Source organism: Lissotriton helveticus, chromosome 11 (genome assembly GCF_964261635.1).
Source record: "Lissotriton helveticus chromosome 11, aLisHel1.1, whole genome shotgun sequence".
Taxonomy (NCBI): Eukaryota; Metazoa; Chordata; class Amphibia; order Caudata; family Salamandridae; genus Lissotriton; species Lissotriton helveticus.
The window spans coordinates 376,432,836-376,445,340 of record NC_136072.1 but is presented as its reverse complement, the minus strand read 5'-3'; the positions used below and the strand labels follow the sequence as shown (position 1 = coordinate 376,445,340).

The 12,505-nt window shown below is 45.5% G+C and overlaps 1 protein-coding gene across 1 annotated transcript in view; it reads right to left on the bottom strand.

The window, feature by feature from the left end:
- Positions 1 to 12,505, bottom strand: part of EPHB1 (EPH receptor B1) — a 956,362-nt gene that overhangs the window by 139,946 nt on the left and 803,911 nt on the right. The window contains exon 6 of the mRNA XM_078665818.1: positions 2,585 to 2,709. Within this exon, the coding sequence (XP_078521944.1) occupies positions 2,585 to 2,709 (125 nt within the window). The remainder of the gene's footprint in view (positions 1 to 2,584; positions 2,710 to 12,505) is intronic.

The following is a 12,505-nucleotide window of genomic DNA, read 5'->3' as shown; positions in this document are numbered from 1 at the left end:
GGCCTTGTAATTAATGAGTGCACAGGCCAGGGCAGGTACGGCTCTGATTTCTCCAGCTATGCATTATCTACTTGTTAAAAGACCCAATACCAAAACATTCTTAGGAAACAGAGTCGTTGTAGTCATCATGCTGGTCAATAGAAATAGATTGTGTGGACTGATTAAAAAAACATTAAAAAATTAAAACAATCCTAGACGTTAGCTTGGGGATGACCTTAAATGTAAAGCACTCAAACCCACTGCAATTGTATTAAAGATCTCTTTAATCATAAACCTATTTTAGGAGCATGTAAACCTGCTTGTAAAGCATTATGAACTTAAAAGCCATTATGTAATGGCACGCCAAAGGGAATGCAATCCAGAATGCATATGTGGCATTGAAGATATAAATAAATTCATTTTTACTTGTCTGAACTACTCTGCATTAAGAAATTCCACTCTAAAGGTGATATTTTTTAGATATGGTGTGCAGTCTTAAAGTGAGGCAATAAATCTGTTGCTGAAGGCTAATCTACAGACTGTAAATTATGCAATAACAGGTTTTGCCAAGATGCATTATTCATTCCTGCGCATAAGAGGAGATCGTAGGGGAATCAATTCTCCACTGTGCAAGCTTTCATCCAATAGATGCCGTCGATAAGGCCCGAGCAGTTGTTTCTGTTCTGGGCTGAAATGAACAATAATATTGGCTCTATAATTGTACTCTGTTGTTTGCCCTTGGGCTAGCTGGCAATAGGGGTTTAAGTTGACTCTATACCTCGGTACGGGAAACATCCTTTACAACGCATCTTTTACTATGCAGTGCTTTTACATCGCAACTTTTACAACGCACACCATTACAACGCATTGCGCTGGGGGGCGCTCTAGGATAGGGAATAGATTTAATTTACTATCCAACACCTTCCCTACTATCCACGGGGACTGGAGTTGGAATAGTAAATTAAACTATTCACTATCCAGCACCCCAAAGCGCTATGCGTTGTAATGGCATGCGTTGTAAAAACTGCGTTGTAAAGGCATGCGTGGTAAAAGCATGCGTTGTAATGTCATACATCCCCTCGGTACTGCCAGAGCACAAACATCTGTTCGTGAAACCAAGTTTGAAAACCAAATAACGTACAGAACTCCTTTCGTATAGAATCTCAATACAATTCTACAAGAAGCCTCCTGTGAGAGACCACTTTTGATTGTGTCATGACTGAGATTGTAGCTTGAGAGAAACTGTTATGTTGGCCTGTTTTTCCCTTTTCTTCTCCTTCAGTCCCCTCTTTCTTTACTTACCTATAATATGTGCCCCACTGCCATTCATGGGACAGCTTCAGATGTACAGCATTGTGCTTTCAGCACTTGTTCTGTTATTGCAATTTAACATATTTACTTGTGAAAACATATTAAAGATACTGTTTAGAAAACTATTCTAGACGAAGGCAGGTACAGATATATGAGATGTGTATTCAGGAGGCCTTGAGGGCTAAGTTATAAGAGAGGGGGGTGCCAAACAACACTTGAATGTGAATGGGCTCTGGAACAGGACCTGCTGGCACAACTTCCTCTGAAATAATTTCCTTACTCTTTTGAGATAAAGTCTGTACATCCCCACTTAGATTGTTACCCACAAACCAATAGGCTGACCAGTCAAATGGGCCATGGTTAAGACTCTCCATTTGACTGCTCTGCTTGACAGAAAGGCACATCAATCAGTGCATGAGGAATTATAAGGTCGGCACCATGAAGACAGCAAGCCCCTGACTTACGCAGAGAGGCTTCTTATGGAGCATGGCAAGTGGAATGAATCCTTGTTTTGTCATTCCTCATGAAGAAGGTTTCAAAAGTATTTGATCAATCCTCTGGTTACACCTGAGGCCCAGGGTGACCCTCAATGAGATCAACTCAAAGTTGATATGGTATGCAGATTCTTTTCAGATTGAGAAGACCATAGTATCCTGGCTCTTGTGGACCCTCTTTCTGATCATCTTCTTGGTTTATTGGAGGGTGGAGAGAGAAAAAGGATCAGTGATTTAGAACACAATAAGAGAAAACTTCACATTTTCTGAGTGGCCTTTTTTTATTTTGCATAGTCAACTATTTATTTTTTTTTTGCAGAGTTTTATATAGCGCGAACTAGAACCGAACCGAATCAGGTATCAGAGCGCTTTACATAGCACCAGTTACGTTACATGAGGACACACTTTCATTTTAGGCACGGGGAGATTAAGTGATTTGCCCAGAATCACAGGAGGTTTTTTGGTGTTGTTACCGAGACTCAAACCCAGATCCCCAGGTCCGAGGTCGAGCGCCTTAGCCGTTAGGCCAACCCCTCTCCCCTAAACTATTGCAGCTTCGTCCCTCTCACTGGTAAATAACAGCAGCAGTGAGATGGCTGCCAGAGGATGAGGGGAAGAGTTGTTGCACCACAGTGACTCCTGTGGGAACAAGAGATATGTTGAGATCCTTCCATGGCATCTCAGTACTATACAATGCCTGGCACAATGTTACACCACTGTGCCCTTCACAACTTTCCCACCTGCCCAGTTCTTAGTCCTTTCAAAACTCTAGACCTTTACTGCAGATGTGCTGCTCTTACCTTCTCATAATACCGAACTTCATAGTCAAGGATGATGCCGTTTGGCTGCTCAGGCTGCGGCCATGAGAGTGTTATGGTCTTCATTGAGGCGCTGACCTGGTGCATAATGGGAACAGTGGAAGGAGCTGTCGGGAAAAGAGAAAAAAGAAAAAGTGGAACATAAGAACATAAGAAGCTCAGAAATTCATACAAAAGACCTTAGAGAGATGCGGTGCCTCAGCAAGCTCAAGGCTGCTTGTACTCAGACCAGGGTTCAAGTATTAGGGAAAAGAGCAAGGTACAAGATGGTGTGAGAGTGGAACAATTGAACACACACAGGAAGAATCGGAAAGAGGGAAAGAGGAATCAAAGAATGACAGAAATAAAATGAGGCAAAGAAATGCTCAACATTAAGAAGCAATAAGAAGAGACAGAATGAGGAAGGGATCAAGGGAATGAAGCTGGAACAGAAATACAGAGAGATCTTACAGGAGTGAGGAACTGTGACGGCGATAGGCAGAAGAGAAAAGGTATAAGGGACAGAGCGGACTGGCTGTAGTGGGCATTGGGCTTTTCCCAGCAGACTAGAAGAGTGGGGGACGGTTTTGCAGCCATGAGGGTCATTTTGTTTTCTTGGTGCTGTTTTTTTTCAGTAGTGCAGCAATATCGGCCCCCAGTAACAAAAGCAGCAGTGCTTTACACTGGCACAACCCCTGCTCCCACCCTGGTGAAGGAGGCAGGGGTGGGTGATCTTACAAAATTGCCAGGGCTGCTTTGTGTTACCAGTCCGGCCCTGGTAGGAGATAGCAGTAAAGGGAGAGGTATTGGGATAAATGAGATATAAACATAATATACAGGATGACTGGAAGCGAGCAATGTCTCTGTAAAATCCAGTGAGGTGTGTACGGCATCTAGCAGTACAAGCAGAAACTCCACCCGAGGCCATGGGCCTCTCTCCTCAGTTCTGGTCTTCACTTTCTCATTGTCTTCACTATAACATACCCCTGTAGACAGTGCCTAATCTGTGCCAGTGGTTGAAAGCTGTGAGCACCCATACTTATTTTGGGTGCATAGGTGGGTTTATTTTTATCAACAAATGTTAGCGAAGAGGAAGAGGGAGAAAAGCAGAAATGAAGGAGAAAATAAGGAAGGAAAAGGAGGAAGAGAAAAAACAGAAAACAGTGACATAGAGAGAAAGCAGGATGAAAAAGAACCTGCAAGAGTGAGATCAAGAAACAGGAAGTGTAAAGTGGTGGAAGAAAGAGGAATGAGGTGTAATAAATACTAGGCAGCCTTGGTATTCAGCAGTCCCAACATTCAGCAACTCTGATATTCGGGCACCCCAGAGGCAGGATCACAAAACAAATATATAGCCACTGCCCTTAAATCCGTGTTTTTTTACTCAAATGAACTTCAGACAACATTGTTGAATCTAAACTACATCATAGACCCATGTACGTACAGAGACATACAGAGACGCACATATACTAGGTAGGGAAATTAGTTAAAAACAAATAAAGAATGAGAACATGGTTGTAGGGGAGAAATAACCAATTGAAAGGCACTCAGTAACATATCAAGGTAGGAAGAGACGGTACATTGTGAGTGTAATCAAAGTATCACTACCTCACAATATAAAGTTTGACTTATAGTCACCACAAGACACTCTTGTGTTTCTTGGTATGAGGGAAAACATGGCGCCCGCGAGCTGAGCGGGAGCGCGCGCCTTCGCCAGAAACCTCCGTCTTCCTTCCTCCCCGCTATGCCGCCTTTCTAACAGTGCGGGGATATCGATGCCGGAATGTGCGGGGATGATATATTCTACCTTCTTTCGGTGCCGTACAGTGCAGGTTTCCCTCTAAATGCCCTTTAAAGATTTGGCTTCCGCTCTCGCTCCCGGTCTCTCCCTGCCACAGCGCTGGGAGTTCGCAGCCGTGGAGTTGAGGCGGGGCCGCAGCGCGGCAGCCCGTAGTCTCCTGCGGGGAAGTCCTGGCAGAGTCAGCACAAGCACAGGCACAGGCGAGGGCTGTGCAAAGCAGTGCAAGTCTGCTGCCCGTGAGCCGTGCATAGGTGACTTCTTTACCACCGTGATCACTTCTTCGGATACTTCAGCTGCAAATAAAGCCTCGGGGGTCTCGAGGGTCGGATTATCTGCAGTTTTCGACGCTGGAGCTGGAGCTGGCAAAGGAGAGACTGGCTGTGGGACTGAGGCATTTGTAAGAGGCGATAAAGGGGGCTCATGCTGGTCTGGCTCAGGAGCTGTGGTAGGTGACGGGACTTTTCCAGTCGAAGGTAAGAGCATAAACAGACAGGCTAAAGACAAGCCCAAAAGAGGCAGGGGGAGGGGGAGGAGTGGCAAGGTTTTTCATGCCCCCCAAGGTATAGCGACAGAAGATAACAATGAGACCAGTGAGATCCACTTAGGGGACCCTGCAAGGGGAGCAAAAAGTAGAACCAAGCTAGCTGAGACATTTGAGACAGCCGAAGGGGAGAGCTCAAAGCAGAAAACAGGCCCTAAAAAGGCCCTAAAAAAGCTCGCGGAGAGGTCAGATCATCGCGTATCACTCCCTCACTGCGCTCCTTTTTCAAAGTATTACCTCAGGTCTTAAATATCCAACAAAATTATCAAGAGACACCCTCCACAATAAATCCATCAGACCTCTTAGCGCTAACCCGCCAGTTAACTACTAAGAAAGCTCCTTATTCATCTGAGTCACCTGTGTCACCTGAGTCCCGAGCAGCTTCCTTCGCTGATACCCCCGAAATAACCCAGATGGCAGGGGTAGTTGAGGTAGCCGAGTCAGCAAGCCTCCAGCAGGCGCAGGAGAATTGCGTGCTTGTTACCCTACCACCACCAGACCAAGTCGAGGCGTCAACATTTGGCCAGGTTGAGTTAGGTGAGGCATCTAACGCCCCTATGGCCCAAACTTCAGCAGCTTTTGCAGCATCATCAGAGATTGGAGGGTCTGTGGATAGGGGCGACACTCCCCTAGCATGCTCCTCAATTGAGACGTTGTTGGCCTCTTTGAAGGCAGACATAAGGATGGGATTCTTAGTCTCATCTGAAAACCAGACAGAGATTAGGGCTGCCTGCGACATCTTGGAAAAAAAAGTCGACCGGCTAAATGAGAGAACAGAGTCATTGGAAGGAACCGTTGAGGAGCTTAAAGAGAAATTGGGATCTGCCGAACTAAAAATACAATCTTTACGAAGGGAGGGAAATGAGATCCGTGAGAGGGTTGAGTCCTTGGAAAACCACTCAAGGAGAAATAACCTCCGGCTCCCGAAAGTTCCAGAGGAAAAAGAGGGGAGTGATATTAAATCTTTCGTGGTGAGCCTCTTAAAGGGCGCTTTAAATCTGGAGGAGACAACGGAAACCCTTGAGAAGGACATCCAAAGGATCCATAGGGACCCTTTCTGCCTAAAGCCTGGCAGATCTAAGCCCAGAAAAATTCTGATAAACTTCCTTACCTATGCACTCGAGGAAATTTTTTACATCTTGCCCTAAAATTGAAAACGGTAAAAGGCCCGGACTTCCAGTTTGACATTCGCTCTGGCCTATCGAAGTCCACGCTGGATCGACAGTGGGAGCTAGGGCAAAGGATGGAAGAATTCAGAGCCTTGGGTGCCACAGTCCAGATGAGGTTTCCTGCTTTTCTTAGAGTAATGTACAACAACAAGATGCACAATCTCAGAACACCTCTTGAGGCAGACGAGATGTTGGAATCACTGAAGAATCTCGCACGGGGGCAGGAAATTTGATGGGGGTGTGAGATGACCTAAGATGAAGTTAATTTAGCGGTTCCTAATACAAGAAAAATAAAGAAATATAAGGGATCAGGGTTTGTGGGCACTGAGGGTGGTGGTGACTCTTATAAAGAATAAAGTTTAAAAGAGGAAAAAAAAAATAAAAAAAACATTTTAAATAAACAAAAATGGGAAAAAATGATACAAGGGAAAGGAGGAAAGGAAAAAAATGTTTTTTAACATGTAAAGCTACCCCCTTTTTTTCTTTTCTTTTTTATGGATAACTAATCACGAGTCACATAAATAGAGTGAGACCGTGCAAACTTTAGTCAAGATATAGTTTGGCGGTAGGGGGGGAAGAGATGGTGGAATGGATGGCTGAGGGCGCAAAACTGGCAATACATCAGTCCAGTGTAAGTAGGGAAGGGTTTTCCAGGGGGGAGGGGGTTGTCATGTAGGGAGGTAGGGTTAGGGTTAAAAATGCAAAAGTTCCTCGTAGGCCAGAGTCCTCGTACCACTTTAATAGAATTATGTTTGACCACTGATAGGGTTAGAGATATTAAGGTCGGGGCACTTCCAGTCAAAAGAATCTATGACAATAAAACTTCAGGGAATTTGGATGGGCTAGTGAGGAGTATTGTGACGGGATGACACAGTTACAATTTTTATCCTGGAATGTCAACGGCCTGCGTACGGGGGGCAGAAGAAGAAAGATCTTTCAATATTTAAGAGATTCCCTGGCGCAGGTCATTGTCATTCAGGAGTCACATCTCCTCAAAAATGAAACATTAGAGATTTTAAAGAAAGAAAAGTGGATAGACATCTTTTTGGGCACAGACCAAACAGCAAATATTAGGGGTGTCTTATTTATTTTTAAGAAACAGGCCAAGGCTCAAATAGTTGAGTTCAGGGAGGATAAGAGTGGTAGGTGGCTTTTGGCAAAGGTTTTGCTGGATGGCCTCCCATATACCCTGGTTGGGTATTATGGCCCAAACCAGGACGACCCAGCTTACAAGAATATTATTTGCGACCATCTACTAGCCTTTCACGATCCCGTAATTTGGGCTGGCGACTTTAATATCGTTTTAAATCCAAAATTGGATAATTCTCCAAGCTCTAGAGCCTGTGCACTCTCTAAATCCAGGCAGATACTTTTAACAATAATGTCGCAAATAGGTCTGGAAGATGTCTGGAGGGAAAGGGCGGGAGACAAGTTGGGGGTCTCTTTCCGCAACTTTAAATATAAGCATCTGTCTAGGATCGATTACGTGCTTTTTAGTTACAGCCTTAATGACCTAGTAAAAGACATTTGTTATCTCTCTTCACATCTTTCCGATCATTCTGCTATAATATTCACACTAAAAATAAGTCAGCATTACACCCATATCTCCTGGTCCTTTGATCGCACTATTCTATTGGAAGAGGAAGAAATTACCTTCCTCCGATCAGAGACCAAGTATTTTTGGGAGATAAATTTAGGTTCAGCCGATATTTCGACTGTGTGGGATGCTTTAACAGCTGTTTGGAGGGGCTGTATTACGAGCCGAGCCTCCTATAGAAGGAAAAAGTATAAAGAAAGTATTGAGAATCTGGAGGCAGAAATGAAACACATTGAGGACAACTCAGGTGCCCATATTAGTTCAGGGGAGGAGCAAAACAGATTAACCATACTAAAATCTGAATTGGATAACCTTTTACAGGCTAGGGTCACTAGAAGGTGGGAAGCAAGCAAAAACGGTCAATATGAGTTTGGGGAGGCAGCTGGAAAGATTCTTGCCTGGAAAACTAAAGCCGATAAAGCACGGAACTATATTAGGGAGATTAGGGTAGAAGGGGAATCAGTCCCCCGTTTTTCAAAGTTGGACATAGGTTGCGCTTTTCAGGACTTTTTTCAGGCTATCTACAAAGAGGACATCTGGGATGATCAGGCGGGGAGAGATGCCTGGCTCGATAATATTTCTATGCCAAGGATTTCCTCTGAACAAAGCATGGCTCTGGTCACAGAGATTACTGCAGAGGAAATCAAGAAGGCAATGGGTCAAGTGAAGCTTGGGAAGGCGGCTGGCCCCGATGGTTTGCCGGGGGAATTATATCGGGAACTTAGTGAGGAGATTACCTCAGTTCTAGCTACTCTCTTTAATAGTATTCTCTTGGAAGGAGTGGCCCCCCCAAAGTCTTGGAATGATGCCATTGTAGTCCTAATACCAAAGCCAGGAAAAGATCTAAAGGAATGTGGCTCATATCGCCCAATATCGCTTCTCAATAGCGATTATAAAATCTTCACTGGTAATATGGCTAGTAGGCTGGGGGGGGGGTGGTTAACTCGATAATCAATGAGGACCAAAGAGGTTTTATTAAAGGCAGAAATTAAGCAGACCTCACACATGACCTAGTCGGGGCTATCGACATCGCCTCCACTTTTTCTCTCCCGTTGGCCGTCTTTACCCTGGACGCAACTAAGGCCTTTGATAGGGTGAATTGGGCCTATCTGGCCGCGGTCTTAAAAAAATGTAATCTACCTGATAGCTTTTGTCGCATGATAGCTCTTCTATATAAATCTCCAACTGCTAGGCTATCTGTTAACAACTCTTTGACAGAGCCTTTTAGTATCACAAGGGGAACGAGGCAGGGCTGCCCGCTCTCCCCTCTTCTCTTTAACCTTTATATTGAGCCGTTTGCTCAGACTCTTAGAGAGGAGGTTGATATTTTACCTTTTAGTTTTGGAGGGTGGGTAAAGCGGGTAGCACTATATGCTGACGACATTCTTATAATGACATCAAACCTGGATACTGCTTTTCCAATGGTAATTAAGCGGGCAGAGGAGTTTGGCAAGTTTTCCGGTTACGAAATTAATGCAAACAAAACGGAGATCATGGCTTGGAATATCAATAATACCCAACTTGACGTTGTTTCTTCCATGCGATATCTGGGAATTATAATTAGCCAAGACGTCAGCAATATTGCCGCCCAGAACTTAGAACGAGTACATAAGGAATGCCAAAAAAAAACTAAAGGCATGGGTTCACCTCCCCCTCTCCATTTTGGGGAGGACAAACTTAATTAAGATGTCTATCCTGCCAAAATACACTTTTCTGTTTAATTCCATCCCCCTGGCTTTTGATACTACTCAAATAGATAACTGTCAACGTGAGCTAAACTCCTTTGTTTGGAAATATGGGGCTACTAGACTGGCCTGGAAGAAGCTGAGGAGAAGGAGGGAAAAAGGGGGTTTAACACTACCAGACCTGCAGTACTACGCATGGGCGTTCCAGCTATCTTTTTCTAGAATGCTCTTAAAAACACCTTCAGTCTCTTCTAGGGGTGAAATGTTTCGAGCCATGTTAGAGGGAGCAGATCTTCCACCGGACGGCTTCCTCTTTAAGTGTGGAGATCAGAAATTTTAAAAAAAAGTAAAACTAAAAATTCTCCAATCATTGGCCAGAAGCTGGACTTAGTTAAGAAAGCGCATAGGGCTTTGCTAATTTTCTAATCTCGCACCTATGTGGGACTCGTCAGGCACTCCACCGTGCCTTAAAGACAGACTGGCTAGTCCAATAAAGGAGGCTGAAATGTTGCAATGGGGAGATTTGCTGGCAAGTGGCTCAATGCTATCATGGGAGGACTTGCGAGAGAAAGTAGGGCCAAATATCTCTAGATTCAAACATATGCAGCTGACTAGCTGGGCTCAGGCGCTGAGTAGGAAGGGGGTCCCTTTGGGCATCTCTAGCAATTTGGAGAATCAATTAATGACAAGATCAAAGGGTGGAAAGGAGGTCTCCTGTTGGTACTGGGCAATCCTGGAAGAGATAGACGGAGACTTCAATCTAGCCGGGGAGCTATGGGGAGGAGAGGTGGGTGCCAACTGTGAAAAGATGTGGCTGGATACTTTTAGTTTATTGTATAAGACTGTCAAGCCAGCATGGTTGAGGCGAAACCACCTTTTCACGTTACATCGTGCATACTTTTCACCCCAAAAGCTGGCAAAGTTTTGTCCGGGGAAAAAATGCAATAAATGTGACTTATTAGAGGCATCAGATGTGCACATGTTTAAGGATTGTCCTTCTATCAGCCGGTTCTGGGAGGAAGTGAAGGATGCCCTGAACTCTATACTTAACACCACACTGAGTATTACTCTCCCTCTAATCATCTTTGGGATCGATGAAACAATTTCCGGGCAGGCCAGATCTTTCCTCTTTTTTGCAATCCTTTTGGCAAGGAGACAGATTTGCAGGTTTTGGGTGGATACGAAACCCCCTACATACTCGGGATGGTTGACTTCCCTCTATGAAGTCTCAAAGATCGACTTGACTAGATCTGTGAGCAGGAAAAAGCTTGCATTTTGGGACCTCCTCGTACAATGGAGCTAGGATCTCCGTTTTTTTGGGGGGGGTTTCTTCCCCCGGGTCCTATGATTATGCCTGTTCTCAGCTCCAAAGACCTCAACGCAATGGCTCTCCTCGGTGATAGCAGGTCGCCCGCTCTGTGCTGGTTTTTCCCACCTCTGCCAGAAAATGTATCTGTGTCTCGGTCTGTTAGCCAATCTTTCAATCTTCGGCCATGGACAAATAGACACATAGCGGAGGTCGGTGGTTTCTTGCACGGGGGCAATGGCAAATGAGGACAGAAAAATAAAAAAATAAAAAGTGTGACTTATAGTCATGGTCATCTACTGACCGCGCCCTCAGCACCATAAACTGAGGGTTTTTCATTTGTGAAAAGAAATCTCCAAAAGTCTGGTTCTCATACAGGTTATGTTATGTTATGTTAATAACTTTTATTAGGCGCACAGCTGCCCCAGCGAAGGGGCGTCCTGGCGCCAGTACAAGTACCACAACACAACAGATCAGTACTGGAAGGACCGGGGATCAGTCAGTAGTGACAAACAGATGAGTTTTTATGGCGTGTCTGAAGAGAGTCAGGCTATTCAAGGCACGGATATGGACAGGAAGGGAGTTCCACAATCCTGCCGCCAGGACTCGAAACGAACGGCCACCCATCCTACTCAGCCTAAACCTGGTCTTAGTTGCCAGGTATAAAGATTCCGACCGAAGGGCCCGTGGGGGAACATAGGGGGAGACAAGGCCCACAAGGGCAGGAGGAGAAGACAGTTTCAAGATCTTAAATGTTAGACAGAGAGCCTTGAATTTGATTCTCTGTCTAACCGGCAGCCAGTGTAAAGAAGTCAGGACAGCAGAAACAGAGCAACGTCTCGGGAGGCCGACAATGGCCCTCACTGCGGCATTCTGCACCCTTTGCAGCCGAGTGGCCTCCGCCTGATTCACTCCTAACAACAGTGCACTCCCATAGTCCAGCCGAGAAAGAATGGAGGCTTGGACCACCAGTTGCCGAGTAGGGGGGTCGAAGAACTTGAGGACTGGTCTCAGTCCTCGCAGAATACCATAACAGGTAGCTGCAATCTTCTTTGTATGGCTGGTAAAAGATAGTGTAGGATCCAGCCAGACCCCCAAGTTCTTAACTTCGGCAGCTGGGATGGGAGTTACCCCTAATTCAGGCGGCCACCACTGATCTCCCCAGAGATCCGCTTGCTTCCCTAAAATCAGGACTTCGGTCTTTTTGGCATTAAGCTGTAAACAGTTAATGCGCATCCAGTTAGCCACGGCTATCAGTCCTGCACGGAATCTGGGAGCAGTCACCTCAGGGTCCCCACTGAGTGTCACCGCCAGCTGCGTGTCGTCGGCATACGATGTCATGGTTAAGCCACTCTGTCTAACGACTGCAGCCAGCGGTTTCACATAAAGATTAAACAGAGTGGGGCTCAACGCAGAGCCCTGAGGGACTCCCAGTCCCAAAGAATGAAAAGAGGACTGACCAGGTGGAATGGCCACTTTAAAAGACCGGTCCGAAAGGAAGGAGCGAAACCATTGGAGAGCCATCCCCTCAATTCCCACCTCCTCCAGACGCCGCATCAAAATGTCATGAGACACCGTGTCAAACGCGGCGCTCAGGTCTAACAAAAGGAGCGCCGCAGTCTGCCCCGCATCCAGCACCGAACGCAAATGCTCGGTCATGAAGAGCAGAGCGGTTTCGGTGCTGTGTTGTGCACGGAAACCATTCTGACTCTCATCTAGGATATTATTACGTAAGAGATGGGCAGACAAGATGGAATTCACATGTGCCTCCGTGACCTTGGCAGTCCAGGGCAGGAGGGAGATGGGGCGATAATTCTCAGGAAGC